The following is a 20,596-nucleotide window of genomic DNA, read 5'->3' as shown; positions in this document are numbered from 1 at the left end:
TCGACTTGTATCTTTGCCAATATGATTTCACCGGACATAATTTCCCATTGTAACTCATAATTCAATCTCACAGTCGTTAATGATAATGTTATTATTCCAAATATAAACCATAAACATATACTTATCCATCTGCTCCATTGTCTCAGTTTTTTCCGCTTCTGGACGTTTTCCTCGGCCGCTCCTACTCCGTCCATTTGGCCTCTTTTGTCCGGTGATTTTCCCATCTCTGCAATTATATGTTAGTCTTAGGCTCTTCCACGAGCCTTGTTTTCTTCTTCAAGAATCCACATTTCTCTATTTTCAAATCAGAGGCTTTATGGTTTAACCCCACCTCTATGCCGCCCAACCAATCGAAATCGGGATGTGCGCATTTCAATACATTCAATTTGATGTGCATGACCACTTCCACTTGTATCTTTGGTTCCTCAGTAATTTGTTCATCATGATAAGGGACACCTGTTATATATTTCTTTTCTTCCTCAGACCACACCTTATGCTCATTCGTCGGGTTAACTTTCGACACAAGCAGCTCGACAAACTTCTCTTTTTTCTCTGACTTCCTCTTTTCTTTTGTCACGTTTGACCTCTGCTGATTGCCTCTGAAGTCTTTCTTATATTCTGGAGTGTCTATCCACTCCCCTCCTTGGGCTAATTCTATTGCTAATGAGCACCAACTTCTGACTTGCCATTTGTCACCCCTTTTAACGTAAATCCACGCTAGTGCTCCCTTATAGCCTAGTTTAGGGTTTACTTCGGGAAAGCATCTCTTTATCGGCTCATGCCATAGAGTGAGATGCCATTTCATGGTTTCATAGTCTGCTAACGAGAGGTCGCTTTCCCTGTCTTTATTTTTTATCTCTTCTATTAATTTCTCCCTCTCTTGGTTAGCTTTATCCCTAGCTTCTCTCCCATCACTAAAGAAGATCGGGATTCTTGCATCTAGGAATGCGCTCTTTTCGCATTCCCTCATCCCTAGGTAGGGATGTCTGGAGAACCGGAGTAGTATTCCTTCTTGGAATAGGCCTATGGGTTTCATGACCCTCATACTCTCCCATACAGCTCGAGATGATTTCAGTTCTCGGCCTTTGCTCCCACACGCTGCGCACTGCCACATTAGTTCGCCGTCCCATTTACAGCTACATTTTTCACCGCCATTTCCGGATACCTCATACGAGTCCACCCGTACTTTTGCGTGGTTTGACCTACAACTCCCGCATATTAGTACTCCACCTACTTCAATATGGCTTTGTTCCGTTACCAGCCATTCAGCTCCCATTTCTTTTCTTTCGAACGGGCTGATGTTTGGCATAGCTCGGACCTCATTGCATATTATGCACTGGTATGGTCGTACAATAACCTCTACCGGCGTGGCCGGTACCGCTTTTAGGCCCATGACCCTTTCTAATTCCGGGCCTAACCAAAGCATCGCTCTCGATCCGTGCTTACCGTGTTCTACCCTGATCAAACCCCTTCTGTTACACGTTTCGATGACCTCCTGCATGGTTTACACTTTAATCAGATCTTTATTACTGTATATGCCGTTGTTTTCCAACTCTACAGTATTAGTACCTGTTATTGTTTTTACTGTGTCAATGGTCCCTAGACCTTCACAGAATCTTCCTACCTTCCTTCTTCTAGTAATTATCACTTCGTCACCAGGTTGGAACTTCCAGTTCTCTTTACTCTCTTTCTCTCTGGGTCCCACTCTATTGCACCTGTTAAGATTTAAGAGACACTTATCAATAAGCGTATCCCACTCTCCTAGACTTTGATTCTTACTAAAGAATTCCTTAATTTCCCTTATCGATCTCTCTGCTATACCGTTCGTTTCAGGCCTATACGCGATACTTTTTGTTAGTATTATTTTATTCTCCCTGCAAAAATCCTCTACTAACTTTCCGCTTACATTGTGGGCCCCGTCCGCTCTTAAGCTTTGCATCTTTCCCTGCCACTTTATCCATTCCTTTAGGCAATCTACCACATTTGACTCCAATGCCGTTCGCATTGGCCAAATCATTTTCTTCTGTGTACAGTTATCGATGGCTAATAGAAAATAACAATTTCCTAATTTTGTTTTTGGCCTCAGTGGGCCTGCAAAGTCGATGCTCACTTCCTGCCCCTCATATTCTTGTGGCAGTTTGCTCTCTGCAGCAGCTTTTGCGGTCATGAATTTCCTGCATATTTCACAGTTTATTTTTACTTCCCTGTAACGAGTTCTCCAGTTTGGTATCTTTAAACATCTCAACCTCAGCTCCATCTGAATCATATTGTAGCTAGGATGGTTTAACTCATCGTGCATTCTTTTGAACAATTCGTTGATTTCTTTTCGTTTTACCTGACCTATCAACTTGTCCACCTCTCTGTTCCCCGTTGCAGCTTCAGTGTTCTGTTTTGTATGGCTGACCTGGTGGTAACAGTGAGTTTTTACCTTGGTCAAAAGTTCAGCAATCTTTTTCCACTTCTCTTGGTGGGCCATCGGTTTACCACGCACTGTGTAATACCCGTTAACCTTCCACGTTTCTAATTCTTTATTTATACCATCTGCCACATATTCTGAATCACATGTTAAAACTATCTCTTCGTGGCCTAGCTCTACGGCTTTTTCTAAAGCCATTTCGGCTGCCACTACTTCTGCTAATTGAGATGTTCCGGATATTTCACCGCTCTGTGATGTTAACAGTTTTCCATCTTTTTTGACTAAATATCCCCATTTTATCCTTCCTCCTCTCTCGCTACCGTCTGTGTAGTATTTTGGGAGGTTTTGATGGGTGTCATGATATTTGGTCATTTTGTCTTTTCTGTTTTGTTTAATCATTCTCCAGTCTAACTGGTTATCCATTGATCAATTCCATTGATCCCACCTATGTGAATGAATCCTTGCCTGATTCATCACGAGGTTTTTCTTTAGTCTTGCTAGTTCTCCTGCCATTGAGTGTATTATTATAGGTTGTTCTTTAGCCAGTGCTTTTAGTTGCAGTAATCTTTTAGAAACTGACGCTAAAACTCTCTCTGGCCCATTCTGTTCATATTTACACATTGCTGGCTCTTGTGTGTGGGTGAGAAAAGCAATGGGGCTCTTTCCTTTGTGGTTAGAGACTGTGAGAGTGACTTCCTGCTCGTCTTCTAATACATGCACACACAAAGCCACTTGTTCTGCTCTCCTCTCTAACTCTCCACTATCCAAAGCCATTCTTATCAATTTCAGCCGGGCTTCTTCCATCTGCTCTGTCCACTTCCACACGTTCCCTCTTGTGCCTTGATATAATACCCTAGCTTCCCGAGAATATTTGGGTATTAATTCTCTGACATAATTTAAAGTCCCTAACAGAGACTGTAGCTGTCTGCGAGATTTAGGGGGGCCGGACTTTTCTAGCTCCTCTAGCTTTTTTCTTGTGTTTGTAGTTAAGGCCTTCGTGTCTTTCCCTAGTTTAAATCCTAGGAAGTCCACCTCATGCTTCCCAATTTCCATTTTCTTCAAACTGGGTTTTAACCCTGCTTCTGTCAGCCTGTCTAGCGTTCTTTCTAACAGTTTCATGTGTTCTTCTTCCGTCTCGGTCGCGATCAAGATATCGTCAATATACACTGTCACAGGGATCCCTTCCAGTATTTCCAGCATCATACTCTGGAAAACGTCGGCAGCATTTCGATAACCTTGCGGGAGAAATTTATATATATATATTGTTTCCCGTTATACGTAAATGCGGTTTTACCCTGGCTTTCTTCGGCTAACGGCACGCTCCAGTATCCATTAGCTAAATCAATTTTTGACAGCCAGCTTTTGTCTTTGCCGATTTCCCCACTCGCTTCTCCACAGTTAATCAAATACCTGGTGTCTGGTATTGTAACTTTATTTAGTGCTTTGTAGTTTGTCACTAATCTCCAACCTCCGTCCGGCTTAGCTACTGCCTGGATTGGAGAGTTTGTGATAGCAGCTTCATTTTTCTTTAATTCTCTTATGACCCCCTGGTCTTTTAATTCTTTAATTGTCTCGTGAATGTCTTTCTCTGCTTTGGCATTGATTTTATATTGCCTTTGGGGGCTTGGAACCCCCCCCCTTGTATTACATGTTCATATTTTGTCTGCAATCTTCCACAGTCATTTTTGCTTTTTGCATATGAATCTTTGTATTTATGTAACAGTTTTTCCAGCCCCTCTTTGTCAGACATTTCAGATTCCGCCACGATTCTTTTTATTTCTTTTCTTTGTCTACTATTCCTAGTTTTCCAATCAGTATTAAATCTTCCGGGCAGAGTAAGTTATCGCTACCCATGATCACCTCGATTTCGCCTTTTTCCCAAACACTTTTTTCTCTAGCTTTACCTTCGAAATCTTCCACGGTTATTGAATCTACTAATTTACCATGTTTCTCTGTTTGTTTGATCACTGAAAAATCGGCTCCTGTGTCGATTCGGAACGTGGTTTCATCATACGTTTTGTATAACTTTTTCTTCCTGTCATATCTGACCAACGCCTTCCATAACTCTTCCGTCGTTGTTTCGGGACCGAGCAATAAAAACTCTTTCGCCCCTATTATGGTTTTCCCTTTGACTGCTTGCACGATTCGTTTAAGCGTCTTTTCCATATTTGCACCTTTCTCTGCCAGCTCACTGCAGGCCGTGACGGCTCCTATTTCGTTCCATCTTTCTTCTAAATTTCTCTGTTCTATTTCATCGACATCTAAGGGTATAATTGAATCTAACCGTTCTGCCATCCTTTTTCCTCCCTCCATACCATATTCGGTTAGGATGTGGTTGTCCACCGCTTCTGCAGATATCCCTACTCTCTCAGCATATCTCACTATTTCCCTGATTTTTCCTTTGACGGTGGTGTTTTTCAATTTAGTGCCTTGTAACATTTTCATTTCATGATCTAATCTTATGAGTTTTTTCCCACCCACCACTAGTTCCTGCCTGTGCTGTTCTCGCTTCGCTTTGCACCCTCTCTCGGCTCTGCGGTGTTCTTGGTGTTTGTGCCGGTGTACCTATGCATAGTGCATTTAATCGTCTACTAAACTCTTCGCTTTCTAGTGGTTGGTTTCTATTTGGGGTCTCTTGAAACATTACTTCTGGAGTCCCCTCTGCGAACTGTAATCTTCTAGGTCGCTGTGTTGTTTTAATGGGGGTTGGGGGCCTAGCTGGTGCTTCCACCACCAACCTTTCATAGTCAGGGTCTGTCTCTTCTTCGTCTTCTGACTCTTCGTCTGAACTCTCGCTTTCTGTAGCAGCGTCGGAATAATATTCATCGTAGGCTTCTTTGCCTACGGCTGCTTTTATGATTTTTGTTAATGCGGCCCTGTTTGTTAAATCTTTCTGTGCTAATATTGCTTTTTTAGCTCTCTGAGTTAGTGTGGTGTCCTCTAAAATTTTAATCGCGTCCCCGCCATTCAGCAGGCTCCACACTTGACCGCACGTTATGCCTGGTACGTAATCGGTGTACCATTTGTCTTCTCGATCAAGGGCCGTCTCCTCTTTCTCGCTCTTTGCATGTGTGGGTCTATACCACCCGTTATCTAGCCAGAAGGTGTCATAACCCGCCCCATGTTTAAGTTTGGGAAAAGGATTCTCTACAACCTCTTTCCTCCCCCGTGAGGTCTTTGTTCTATTTAACACTGGCCATCTCGGCCCGGGTTGATATTCTGTGGCCTCCGCCCTAAGGCTGTGGGTTTTCTGACTTTGCCTTATTGCTTGCTGTGATCTCCCTTCACCTGCTCCTTCATCTCTGTTAACCATGTCGCTTATTTTGTACAGTAACTCAGCACTTGGGTGGCAAATCATCCACAGCGCAGGCCATCCTGTTCTAACTGCCTTTCTCAGAAGTGTCTGTACTAGGTTTTTACCCATTTCAGCCTCCCCGAAACCGAAAATCCCTCCTGATATTATGGGCATTGCTATAGATTGATATCTATAGTCCTTAGCTACATCACAGATTTTATCTACTAACCTATCTAGTGTGCTAATCGCCTTTAATTCTTCCTCTATGTTTCTCCCGTGCCCTCTCCGGTGCCCTACAGCGTGAATCACTGGTTTCCCATTTGGGCCATACATCTTTTGTACTAAAACATCTCCCTCTTTTAGTGGGTATTGTCTTTGTTTTATCAACCTGCTTGATTCTCTTTGGAATTCTTGCCCTGCCTTTTCTCGGAGACTTGCAGCTACCCCTGCCCCGTGGTCGAGGTGTTCGTTAGCCGCATTCACTAATGCATCTGTTTCCTCCTCTTCCTGCAAGAGGCCTTGTTTCAGGACAACTAAATTTTTCCCTTTACCAAAATACAGTCTCACCGGCGTTTCGCCTTCGAGATCATATCCATTTACCGGGCTCCGTGGGTTATCGGGTATTGGTGCACTTGGATCGGGAGTATTTTCGCACCCCTCCGTATGAGCGGTTAACGCAGGGACTACTGACCCCCGTTCGGACCCTTCCTCAGGATCGCTTTCACCTAAGGTTGCCCAACTTTTAGTTATCACGTTTTTTATTTCGGATCCTTCATCATTGAACACTCTCACTCTGGGAGCTCCTAAGTGGCCTCCTTTATCAGAGTATATGAAGGTCGGGGCCTCTGCCCCTTCCTTCACTATTAAACTTACCACGGGAGCGATCTTTCTGATTTCTCCCCATGGTATATAGCCAAAACCACATCTGATTCGTGTGGATGATTGCCATTCTAGTTTTTCTCCCGTGTCTACGGGAACTAGTTCAATGGTCACCATTTGGCTCATTTTCCTTTGAAACCGGTTTCAACAAAAGTAACTCACTCCTCGCCTTGGGAGATTTTGAGTTTCTCTTTTCTCTGACAGGTCTTTACAAGCCTGTGCGCGCTTATTCAGAGATTCCGTCTATTTAGACCGATTTTTTGTGGCTGCAGTGTGTGGAGCTCTTCTCGCTTGTTATTGTTTTTGATTCTAACTTTTAAACCTTTATCGAGCCCCTTTACGTTAGGGCGCCATGTTGTATTTGATATACCGCCTGTATTCCCTGAATACCCTGCATTTACCTCATTCAACAATAAATTATCCCCCAAACACATGAATGAATGTACCCTTTATTACATCAACATCACAGCGTCAGATAATAGGTCTTTCTTACCGTTGGGTTGAGTGCGTTGGTAGGTATTCAGTAACCTTGGGCGGTGCCAGTACCAGCTTCAGCTGGATTCAGCCCCGGAGCTCAGGTTTAAAATCTTGCTTAATTATGAATTATAATCTTAAAATGAATAACTTCACTCAGAGACTCATTTAAAGAATATTTTTCGAATCGCCATTAATAGCTGGCTTCGGTTTAATGAACAAACTTTTCATAACAAACAATGAATCAAAAACAATAAAGCGATAAGTCTTCACCACGGGGTTCGGCCTCGATCATTCTGCAACATCCGTATTTATTCACTTTGGTCCAGGCATAACCGCAGAGAGGTTTCTTACACCTCCCCACACCCAGACGCTTGCTCTTTTCACCTTGCAGTTCTCTATGTGGCCGAAACCACACTTCACACTTTCTTATAATATCAGCAAAAATTAATAACTGAACTTCATTTCACCCTCATGTGGGTTTGGCAACTCTCCCGCCCAACATGTCAATTTAACTACCCCACAGTTTAAAGAGACTCATATGTCTCATGTTTACATATCTTAGCAAAGCAAAATCAGCAGAAAAATATACATGATTGGCATAAATGCTTTTCACACTCTTGCTTCTAAAAGCTTCTTTTCACTCTTCTTCTATATGCAACGCGTATCTGTTAAAACCCACAAACACAACTACATTAACACTCTTACATTTTTGTATGTAAAGCGTATTTACTGAAAACTACAGACCTCATCTTAAATTCAGCCGGCGTTGCATCTTTAAATTATTAAAGATGCAACCTCGTCTGTTACAATGTTCACTTCTGTCCCAATAGAGAAATTAGTTACTGACTTGGTCAATTCTCGTATCATCCTTATCAAAACCTTGTTTTGTTGTTCTTGTTTCTTTATTACTTGAATCATCAGGCTTGTTGTCTTGATGAACTCTTCTTTGTTTATAAAAGCGTTTTCTTCCCTTCTTGTCTTTTCCCTGCTCCTTTTTAATCCGTCTGTTTTTTTCTTTTTGCAGACCTTGATTGATCAGATCAGTGACATTAATTTCAGTCTGCTGTGGGCGATTAGTATATTGCATTTCATCTTGTATGTCATCTGATACAACAGTTTGTTTGTTTAACGTAAAAAGTAATACGAGGAGGCTGTTTTCACATTTAATTTCTCACACATGGGTAGCGTTATGTGGAAAGCATGATGCAGATATTTGACAGTTTTTGAAGGTACCTATACTCCCAGCAACATCGTCATTTTTGCAGTGGCTACTGACAATTTGCAGGCATGTGTTCATAATCACTTTAATGTTGATGCAAATTGCTTGTAATGTCTCTATAATAAATCATGTTTCATATCTGCAGTTGCCAGATGATATTCTCCAGAGGGTCTTTGTTGTTCTAGAAGACACAATCTAGCAATCCGGCTGGCTTTAACATGACAGAGATTCAGCAACATTGACAGCCAGGAGCATTTTCAGCAGGAGGAACACTTCAGCTGGCCTAGTTAAGTAAGTGTGGTTGCTCATTTTTTTTTTTGTGGTTATAACAATTAGGCTATTATGTTAATCATACTTCCTTTCATTTCCATAACATGACATTTTTGACTGTTAAAGATGTGTTAATTTATTGTCTGAATTGTGTGACTTAATATGCTGTTATGATTGTGTTTTGATACTAAACAGGTGTAGTGAACTGGAGTAGAGTAGACTGTCAGAGAGACACTGGAGAATTTACAGAGAACCGTAAACCATCTCTGAAAACTTGCCGCACTGTAGGCGGCTGCAACCAAAGACTATGGGACTGGCTTCTTTGGAAATGAACAACGTGGAGTGCTTTTGGGGTTTTACTCCTCAGATGACCACCCTGGCTACTGGGATTGCTTCATAGACAGAAGTGTGTGTGTGTGTGTGTGTGTGTGTGTGTGTGTGTGTGTGTGTGTGTGTGTGTGTGTGTGTGTGTGTGTGTGTGTGTGTGTGTGTGTGTGTGTGTGTGTGTGTGTGTGTGTGTGTGTGTGTGTGTGTGTGTGTGTGTGTGTGTGTGCAGGCACAATGTGTCTTTCCTTTAACACTTGTGGTCACTTAAAGTTCTTGTATGTTGTTAAAAAAGCATAAGATGGTTTTTGTATTTACTCAAAAACAATTAAAATTGTGGAAATTGTGGATTCTTGATTATTTCACTGTAGCTGATTTGTATGAGCAATTCCTTGCAAATGTCAAACTTATCACGAAAAGTAAAGTTTTTAATCACACTGGTATCTCATATGTCAATATATGCATGGTTTAAATACCCATGCAATGTCTGTTAAAAAGTATTAACCATGTTTTCCCATATTTTGATATTTTCAAAGAAAATGTCATAATTGTCATGTCTGTAAATCTTTTTATTCCTTATAAATGTGCATACAAAAATTAAAAAATATATATAGTTTGTTCATTGAAGATCCATCCCTTCCCCATTTCGGGGGGTATTATTGCTCCTGGGTAATTTTAATTTATAGAATTCTTACAGTGTATTGTCTCCCAAAACCAGTTTCCTTTTTGTCACAACCAAAACGCATACATGATATAAAATAGAAAATTTGAGTATAGACTGATAGCGGTTGTCTGGACTCTTAATATTAGATATTTAGAAAACTTTAAAAAGGTTGTTAAATGTATTGGTAATGACTGCATTCTATTGAGTTTTCACTGCAAATGTCACATCCATAACCCTGGGATGACTCATGTTGTTATTTAGCTTTAAATGCCAAATTCTGATTTCTAAATTATTTTTGTTTATAGTTTTCATTTTAATACAAATTCATTCATTTGATGTTCACATCTGAATATCACAACATAATGTTTACTATATAAAATGTGTGGAATACATTGCATTGGTAGTTGAACTGTATAGTTAAAAACAAACATGAACAAAAGGCAGAGGCACTGAAAGTACAGGTTTTATTTCCACTGCTATGTTTAAATGTCTAGTGCAAATTGCTGGAGAGAAAGCATTCAGCCCCTTCGTGTCATAAAAAACATAAAAGCTTAGTATACCGCCAACACTGACATTTTGTGACTAAAATGTTATGTTTATCATAATTTTAAATGTACATTCAGAAATGTTATTTTTGGCTTTCATGAATGTGAAAGGAAAAATTATATTTCATAAACCTTATGTTTCTGTTAGCCAAATATCACATTCATAAATGTACATTTTCAAAGTGCAACCCCTTTTTTAAAGATTTAAACATGATATGTATTTTAACACTATTGAATTTTCTAAAAACCTGAAAGATATTAGAACAATGGCTGTATTTTAGGACTTGGCACTTAATCTGGACTGAAACACTGTTGGACTCTGGCATATTATTTTATTGTTATATGACAATGATGACAATTTGTGTTTGTTTCTTTTTCTGTTCTTTCAAGCATTTAATAAAAACCCCGATTATTTTAACTACTTTTATTATGCGTGAAGATTAGGTGACGCATTTCCGCTCGCCCGCTAGTGGAGGTCATATGTTTCCTGTGGAGCTCCATTTGCCCGTAGTCGGGTGTGCCTCATAAGTCTTGAAAAGTGAAGCCTCTGGCTCTTTGATCGCCCCCTGGTGGCTGGCTGCAGTACAAGTCATAACCCCGCCCTCTCCATTCAAACAAATGGGACTCTGCTCTAAATAAAAAAATTATTTACACTTCCAATAAAAGTTTCCGAAAGATAGTTTTAGTCCTTTTAAGTAGTTGTATCACATTGATATATGTTCAAGTGTTCATTTTTGTGATAACTTTCATTTTAGCTAGTTATTTGATGCTATAGAAACGGGGCGTGTCGTTAAGATTGGCGTGGTTTAATTGGTCGCGTGAGCGTTAGGGCGGAAGTTTGATACCGCAGCTCCGCCTCTGGCTCCACGGACGATTCCTTCTGCGCATGCCCTGGCTCCAAACTGGCGTTTTTACGTAGCATGGCGGCGACCGTGGACGGACATTTTTGGCTTCAATTCATTACAATGGAGGGAGGCGACTTCGCGTCCTCCATCTTTTTTTACAGTCTATGCCCGTAGTCTGCAGACAGACTCTTTTCTCTTTTGTCATGTTTAACCTCACATTATCAGTTCTCCAAACATAATCTTTTATCTAAAAAAGTATTATAATGGCTACTTTTTTTTAATTAAACAGAGAACGACCATTTATATATATAATTTACAACCACTATCTAACTTAAAGGCCAATTTAAACAGTCATTCTGAGAAATAATTTTCCAACAAAATTTAACACTTAAACTATAACACTAATATTAATTTTATAAGGTCATGTCACACCTTAAAATTTCATGAAATTAAATCTTGATTGATACTCAAGACCTCTAGAAAAGTGGTATTCTGATTATTTCTCTCTGGCATAAGAAAAGGGTAATAGCTAAAATATAGAAACAAACGCACACATGCGTTTCTAATGGTACGTTTACACCAACCGCGGTAGAGGCGTGAAGCGCGAGTGATTTCAATGTTAAGTCAATGTGCAGACGCGTTGACGCGCGTCAGGAGGTCCCGCGGCGCGGAAGAGGCGTTCGGCGCGGAAGACGCGTTTCCGCCTCTTTCGCGCGTGAAGCTCGGGCGAAAGACGCGAATTGAGCGTTGTGCGTGGTACGCGCGGTAAGCGCGAATGTTGTTTTTGTGCATCTTGCGGTTCACGCGAATTTGCGGCTGACGCCCGAGTTGAAAAATTTGAACTTTGCCGGAATTTCGCGTCGCGTTAACCAATCAGGAGCCTGCCTGCTGCTGTGGTGGCAGCCCCGCCCGGAGTCACTCATTCAAGCAGTCACTCGGAGCTATATGACACAAGTTGTTATTTCTATAGAGGAGACAGGGATAAAAAGGACCTCGCTTGGAAGAGTGTCAGTAAGGACTTTGGGCAACTTGGTAAGTTGTAATACACGCTTCACTTTTGAGTCACGTGACGTTTATCTGCCCGCGCCGTTTATTTTTCCCCATAGTAAGGTTAACCAATACAAAACTGGTAACTCTCTTGATAAATGCACAAGTAACATCAGTCATCTTGCAAACAGACACTCGCACAGCAGTTGCCCCTCCCACAAGAAGCGGAGTTTGCCTCGGACGCGCGTCAAATGCTTGCTTTTTCCGCGCGTCTACTCCGCTCTACACGCGCGAATGCATCCAAAATGTTCAAGCGGCAAACCTGGCGCGGTAGACGCGATTTTGACGCCCAAACCGCGTTTGGTGTAAACTCAGCATCAGGCTTCAGTCACACCAAAAGCGCTTTAAACGCTTGCAAACGCAAGGCGCGACGCACTGCCTTTTAAAAAAAAAGAGCAGTGCAACGCGGCTTTTCATATTGCTAAGCAACCACCGAGTCAGCTGTCTTGTCAATCAAATATTGAAGCGTGAGCGCTCTTTTGCTGTTAACTGTCATATCAGCAGAAACTTTAAAAAGAGGACGCTTGCTCTGACCTTGTTTGAGGATGAGAGGTGCACAAACACGCAGGAATGAGTGAGCGAGTGGAGTCCGGTTCTTCAAAGCAACTGTAAACTTCCCTCGCCACAACGTAAGGCCCGCCTCTCCCCTCATTCGATTGGACAATGGAAAGACACAAATGACGTCGGGCGCTTCTCCGCTCTCAGCGCTCCTTCAAAAACGCGTCCGCGGCAGGCGGCAAAAAACCGCAAGGCGCTCGGCGCGCATAAACAGCGCGCAAACGCGCCCTGCCCATAGAATATCATTCAAAAAAGGCGCCTGCAACTGCCATAAACGCTATTGGTGTGACTGGCCCCTAAATCTTTACATCAAACAAAAGAGACCAAGATTTCACTCTTTTATAGGTAAAGTGGGTGGCTCTTAAAAAAGATTTATCTCATTCTTGAGAAAACTAGGTTTACTTTGCCTTAGCGGGCTTCTCGGTCTTCTTTGGCAGCAACACAGCCTGAATGTTGGGCAACACACCGCCCTGAGCGATGGTCACGCGACCCAAGAGTTTGTTCAACTCCTCGTCGTTACGCACTGCCAGCTGTAAATGGCGGGGAATAATGCGAGTTTTCTTGTTGTCACGAGCGGCGTTTCCAGCCAACTCCAGGATCTCAGCAGTAAGATACTCAAGCACAGCGGCGAGATAAACTGGAGCTCCAGCACCGACGCGCTCTCCATAGTTACCCTTGCGAAGAAGTCTGTGAACACGGCCGACGGGAAACTGAAGCCCGGCTCTGGATGATCGAGTCTTAGCCTTTGCTCTGGTCTTACCACCGGTTTTGCCTCTGCCACTCATTTTCGGTTTGGGGATTCGTCGCAATGTTGCCAAAAACCACTGAACGAGGTGTGGCAGTGAAACAGCACTTTACAGTTGCCTACAGGACCTAGTGGAAACACACTAGGTGCATGGCAAGGAGTTACGAGCTCACCTGCTGGACAACCGGCAAATTGCACATTTAGTCCTGAACAATGTGACTTCAATGTGATTGACTGAACATAAATGAATAAAGCAATGTAGAAAAACTTGATTGTGAATTTCAAATTATAAGGTTCATAATGAGCAATAATGTGCATAATAGTGTGCATAATATCAATATGCATGCAATGTATAGAAAAGTGCTGGTAAAGCAAATGTATAATAAACATTTTGTCTGCACCTATAGAAATTCAGAAGCTACACAATACAAAGCACATAATAATATAAATGATAATATAAATGAACAACATAAACTTCATTTTGAAATAAGACGTAAACAACCCCAGGCTCAAGATGTTGAACATTTATTATGTTTGAAAACTAATATCAGCCATATTGACTAATGAAACACTGTAATATACTGAACTGTTTCATTGGGCCTCATGTCTTGATTTAACAAACACATGGACATTAAAAACATTTATAAATCAAAACAGATTTGAGAGATTTGAGCTCGTTGTTTGTTCCCTAGGATCTGCAAAAGACATTAAAACCTACAAAATGAATTCACATAGAAGAAGAAATGATTGAAACATGATCAGATATGAACACATGTCATTTGTTACAACTCCTGGTTGTTTGTATGTCTTTTGTTTGTTTACAGAACTGGAGGCTGTTCATTGGTCAACTGTTACTGGCCTCTGATTGGTTTGGCTGTTCTGTGGGCAGGCTTGTCCTAAACAATCCCGTCCTCTACATTTACTGCTAGTTTGCTTGCTAGTGTAGCAGGACGAGGGGGATTGCCTAACTTTGACGAAGGCAAAGATTTTGCATAATATTCCGACTACGCCACCCCGGGACTTACACCTAGGGAAATATTCCTTACACCCAAAAAGGCAGTAAGGCACACAAGTTCGTTCCTCTTTAAGAGGAAGATTGAGCAAGAGACGTGGGTATAATACAAGAATAGATTTTTATTTACACATAATCTTTGTAAAAGGAGCACTCTAAAACATACACTCTCTCCACTTCAAAATGCACCACAATCAACACACACTAAAAAAAGTAAAATTAATAGAAACAAACAAACACATAGTAATCAGCAGGGCTGAGGTCCCCAGTGGGAGGGATCACTTAATCACGACTTGTTTACAAAAAGGCACACACAATCACCCCACTGTGCACTTAGATCACACCACACACACTTCAAGTGTTACACAGCACGCACTGAGGAGGAAGCACCACCACCGGACAGATCCATCCACCCATGGGACCCCAGCTCCTGCAACAAATTAAAACAATGTAAATAATTAGGTCACTCAAAACAAAATGGTGGCGCCTAGCCTTACTCACAAGGCTGATGACCACCACAAACAATAAAAGAAAAGAATCAAATAGAGAATCAACGACAATTAAACCACATCCATACAATAAGGCAGTATACAAGATGTAGGTACTAACAATGTAGCAGTCAGTATAATAAACAGGGCACAGTCCTCAAGAACCCACTGCAATGAGCAATCTTACATATTAGTACCTTGGATCATATGGACAGAGACAAGTTCACAGACAAATTGTTGTCTACTTAGACAATAAGAGAAAAAAAAGTAAACAAACCAAGTAAACAGATACTCGATGCATTAAAAACAAAGCTGATGGAAAGCTACTCGTTCACACACCGAGAGCGAACCTTGGCTTTGTAATAGTCACGTTAAAAGTGGAGCGTTACTTCTAGATGCCCAGCAGAACCAGACAGTGTACAGTTCAGATTATAGCAGTGCAGATAATGTCATGGTTAACAGCGGGGCAACACTGCAGCGCAATAGTTAAAAACAAAGCGCATGGAGAGACACTGAATGGAACGAAAGGGAGAAACCGAACAGTGGTCACCCCAGACGAATTAACATTTTACCGGCATATGTTAACCAACATCAGGTCAACCTAAAGCCAACTGAGGTTCAACAGTCACGTAACCCACTATAACAGCACAACGAGGGCACCAGCACGCTGGACAAATGACAGACTGCCGCTAACATTGCAAACACCCAGGGGGAAAACAGGACATGACGCATCCCGGGCAGCAGCCAATCGGCTCTTAAAAAGGGACTGCCCCTTCCTAATAGGTGAAATCAGCTGTCAATCACAGCTCACCTAATCCTGCTACAATCCACCCCAAGTTTCTGCAACGTCGCCCCGACGGTGAACTAACAAAACCCACCTCAGGGTGCTCAGCCCCAAGGTCGGAAAAAGGCACATTTACGATCCACTCTGCAGACACACTGTGCCCGCCATTTACAAGAAGTGGTATCAATTGGAGTACTAAACTGACATACTCTAATAATGCATAACTAAAACAAGAGCTTCCCGGTGCAATAAATCTCCGATGGTTTCACCTCAGACTCTGAGGGACCCCATCAAAAAATGACTGACCTGGGGAGAAGGTACATCTCCTACCAAAACCTCATCGGATGGTTCTACCCCAGACTCTGAGGGACCCCATCCGACCACAACTGGCATGGGACCGATTTGTACCTACCCACCCTTAAATAAAATTAACTAACACTGGGATACATCTCCTGCATAATAAAATTCGTCAGATGGTTTCACCCCAAGTGCTGAGGGACCCCATTTGAAATGACTGACCTGGGGGTACGTATCCTACCAATAAAATTCATCCGATGGTTCCACCCCAGACTCTGAGGGACCCCATTCGACAACGAATGACCTGGGACCGATTAGTACCTACCATTCCTTCATAAAATTTAAGTTACAGACATAAACCTTCCTCAGTAATACCCAAACTTCAGACAAAACTGTACAGATCATACAGATTGGATTACGACAACCAATTTTATGGTGCCTTTAATGATACGCCATGTCCAACATCCCCAGACTTTCACAACCCTGCCCATACAAACCCAGCTGGCCCTCTACGTGACAATACATTCAGATTCTCCCTTTCGTTCTTAAACCAATAACAAGTTCCACCTACCATAGGGCTACTGAATTTCTTACCCCAGATAACTTGTCCCCCATTAAAATACCCCAGGACTGCTTACCACAAACGATCGAACGCACAAACCCTGCAACAAATTGTGCTGGGGTCGCGACACGAAAACTGCCTCTGTCTGGTTCCTGCAAAAGATAAAAAAAACAAACCCACATGCACACGAAAACACAATACCCACGTCTTTGCGCTCTAAATCAGAGGGCCCTGCCGACTACGCCAGAATGTAGCAGGACGAGGGGGATTGCCTAACTTTGACGAAGGCAAAGATTTTGCATAATATTCCGACTACGCCACCCCGGGACTTACACCTAGGGAAATATTCCTTACACCCAAAAAGGCAGTAAGGCACACAAGTTCGTTCCTCTTTAAGAGGAAGAGTGAGCAAGAGACGTGGGTATAATACAAGAATAGATTTTTATTTACACATAATCTTTGTAAAAGGAGCACTCTAAAACATACACTCTCTCCACTTCAAAATGCACCACAATCAACACACACTAAAAAAAGTAAAATTAATAGAAACAAACAAACACATAGTAATCAGCAGGGCTGAGGTCCCCAGTGGGAGGGATCACTTAATCACGACTTGTTTACAAAAAGGCACACACAATCACCCCACTGTGCACTTAGATCACACCACACACACTTCAAGTGTTACACAGCACGCACTGAGGAGGAAGCACCACCACCGGACAGATCCATCCACCCATGGGACCCCAGCTCCTGCAACAAATTAAAACAATGTAAATAATTAGGTCACTCAAAACAAAATGGTGGCGCCTAGCCTTACTCACAAGGCTGATGACCACCACAAACAATAAAAGAAAAGAATCAAATAGAGAATCAACGACAATTAAACCACATCCATACAATAAGGCAGTATACAAGATGTAGGTACTAACAATGTAGCAGTCAGTATAATAAACAGGGCACAGTCCTCAAGAACCCACTGCAATGAGCAATCTTACATATTAGTACCTTGGATCATATGGACAGAGACAAGTTCACAGACAAATTGTTGTCTACTTAGACAATAAGAGAAAAAAAAAGTAAACAAACCAAGTAAACAGATACTCGATGCATTAAAAACAAAGCTGATGGAAAGCTACTCGTTCACACACCGAGAGCGAACCTTGGCTTTGTAATAGTCACGTTAAAAGTGGAGCGTTACTTCTAGATGCCCAGCAGAACCAGACAGTGTACAGTTCAGATTATAGCAGTGCAGATAATGTCATGGTTAACAGCGGGGCAACACTGCAGCGCAATAGTTAAAAACAAAGCGCATGGAGAGACACTGAATGGAACGAAAGGGAGAAACCGAACAGTGGTCACCCCAGACGAATTAACATTTTACCGGCATATGTTAACCAACATCAGGTCAACCTAAAGCCAACTGAGGTTCAACAGTCACGTAACCCACTATAACAGCACAACGAGGGCACCAGCACGCTGGACAAATGACAGACTGCCGCTAACATTGCAAACACCCAGGGGGAAAACAGGACATGACGCATCCCGGGCAGCAGCCAATCGGCTCTTAAAAAGGGACTGCCCCTTCCTAATAGGTGAAATCAGCTGTCAATCACAGCTCACCTAATCCTGCTACAATCCACCCCAAGTTTCTGCAACGTCGCCCCGACGGTGAACTAACAAAACCCACCTCAGGGTGCTCAGCCCCAAGGTCGGAAAAAGGCACATTTACGATCCACTCTGCAGACACACTGTGCCCGCCATTTACAAGAAGTGGTATCAATTGGAGTACTAAACTGACATACTCTAATAATGCATAACTAAAACAAGAGCTTCCCGGTGCAATAAATCTCCGATGGTTTCACCTCAGACTCTGAGGGACCCCATCAAAAAATGACTGACCTGGGGAGAAGGTACATCTCCTACCAAAACCTCATCGGATGGTTCTACCCCAGACTCTGAGGGACCCCATCCGACCACAACTGGCATGGGACCGATTTGTACCTACCCACCCTTAAATAAAATTAACTAACACTGGGATACATCTCCTGCATAATAAAATTCGTCAGATGGTTTCACCCCAAGTGCTGAGGGACCCCATTTGAAATGACTGACCTGGGGGTACGTATCCTACCAATAAAATTCATCCGATGGTTCCACCCCAGACTCTGAGGGACCCCATTCGACAACGAATGACCTGGGACCGATTAGTACCTACCATTCCTTCATAAAATTTAAGTTACAGACATAAACCTTCCTCAGTAATACCCAAACTTCAGACAAAACTGTACAGATCATACAGATTGGATTACGACAACCAATTTTATGGTGCCTTTAATGATACGCCATGTCCAACATCCCCAGACTTTCACAACCCTGCCCATACAAACCCAGCTGGCCCTCTACGTGACAATACATTCAGATTCTCCCTTTCGTTCTTAAACCAATAACAAGTTCCACCTACCATAGGGCTACTGAATTTCTTACCCCAGATAACTTGTCCCCCATTAAAATACCCCAGGACTGCTTACCACAAACGATCGAACGCACAAACCCTGCAACAAATTGTGCTGGGGTCGCGACACGAAAACTGCCTCTGTCTGGTTCCTGCAAAAGATAAAAAAAACAAACCCACATGCACACGAAAACACAATACCCACGTCTTTGCGCTCTAAATCAGAGGGCCCTGCCGACTACGCCAGAATGTAGCAGGACGAGGGGGATTGCCTAACTTTGACGAAGGCAAAGATTTTGCATAATATTCCGACTACGCCACCCCGGGACTTACACCTAGGGAAATATTCCTTACACCCAAAAAGGCAGTAAGGCACACAAGTTCGTTCCTCTTTAAGAGGAAGAGTGAGCAAGAGACGTGGGTATAATACAAGAATAGATTTTTATTTACACATAATCTTTGTAAAAGGAGCACTCTAAAACATACACTCTCTCCACTTCAAAATGCACCACAATCAACACACACTAAAAAAAGTAAAATTAATAGAAACAAACAAACACATAGTAATCAGCAGGGCTGAGGTCCCCAGTGGGAGGGATCACTTAATCACGACTTGTTTACAAAAAGGCACACACAATCACCCCACTGTGCACTTAGATCACACCACACACACTTCAAGTGTTACACAGCACGCACTGAGGAGGAAGCACCACCACCGGACAGATCCATCCACCCATGGGACCCCAGCTCCTGCAACAAATTAAAACAATGTAAATAATTAGGTCACTCAAAACAAAATGGTGGCGCCTAGCCTTACTCACAAGGCTGATGACCACCACAAACAATAAAAGAAAAGAATCAAATAGAGAATCAACGACAATTAAACCACATCCATACAATAAGGCAGTATACAAGATGTAGGTACTAACAATGTAGCAGTCAGTATAATAAACAGGGCACAGTCCTCAAGAACCCACTGCAATGAGCAATCTTACATATTAGTACCTTGGATCATATGGACAGAGACAAGTTCACAGACAAATTGTTGTCTACTTAGACAATAAGAGAAAAAAAAAGTAAACAAACCAAGTAAACAGATACTCGATGCATTAAAAACAAAGCTGATGGAAAGCTACTCGTTCACACACCGAGAGCGAACCTTGGCTTTGTAATAGTCACGTTAAAAGTGGAGCGTTACTTCTAGATGCCCAGCAGAACCAGACAGTGTACAGTTCAGATTATAGCAGTGCAGATAATGTCATGGTTAACAGCGGGGCAACACTGCAGCGCAATAGTTAAAAACAAAGCGCATGGAGAGACACTGAATGGAACGAAAGGGAGAAACCGAACAGTGGTCACCCCAGACGAATTAACATTTTACCGGCATATGTTAACCAACATCAGGTCAACCTAAAGCCAACTGAGGTTCAACAGTCACGTAACCCACTATAACAGCACAACGAGGGCACCAGCACGCTGGACAAATGACAGACTGCCGCTAACATTGCAAACACCCAGGGGGAAAACAGGACATGACGCATCCCGGGCAGCAGCCAATCGGCTCTTAAAAAGGGACTGCCCCTTCCTAATAGGTGAAATCAGCTGTCAATCACAGCTCACCTAATCCTGCTACACTAGCATGCACACTTTTTGTCTCAGGCCTGTGATTTGTCATTTTCTGTTATTTGTAAGACAAACTTCTTGTGTTTGCTTTAAG

General features: G+C 42.3%; 1 protein-coding gene and 1 long non-coding RNA gene across 2 annotated transcripts in view; both read right to left on the bottom strand.

Annotated features, from left to right (window-relative positions):
- Positions 1 to 13,324, bottom strand: part of LOC135788197 (uncharacterized) — a 75,151-nt gene extending 61,827 nt beyond the window's left edge. Inside the window, exon 1 of the mRNA XM_073813362.1 lies at positions 12,942 to 13,324. Within this exon, the coding sequence (XP_073669463.1) occupies positions 12,942 to 13,324 (383 nt within the window). The remainder of the gene's footprint in view (positions 1 to 12,941) is intronic.
- Positions 13,325 to 14,398: 1,074 nt separating this feature from the next.
- Positions 14,399 to 20,405, bottom strand: LOC135781094 (uncharacterized). Its single transcript, XR_010545061.1, has 2 exons — positions 20,225 to 20,405; positions 14,399 to 19,629 (listed from the first exon to the last, which is right to left on the bottom strand). It is a non-coding gene; the product is annotated as an uncharacterized lncRNA (long non-coding RNA).
- Between the last annotated feature and the right edge of the window lie 191 nt (positions 20,406 to 20,596).

The sequence above is a fragment of the Paramisgurnus dabryanus genome, chromosome 23 (genome assembly GCF_030506205.2).
Source record: "Paramisgurnus dabryanus chromosome 23, PD_genome_1.1, whole genome shotgun sequence".
Taxonomy (NCBI): domain Eukaryota; kingdom Metazoa; phylum Chordata; class Actinopteri; order Cypriniformes; family Cobitidae; genus Paramisgurnus; species Paramisgurnus dabryanus.
This window is presented reverse-complemented; position numbering and strand designations above follow the sequence as displayed.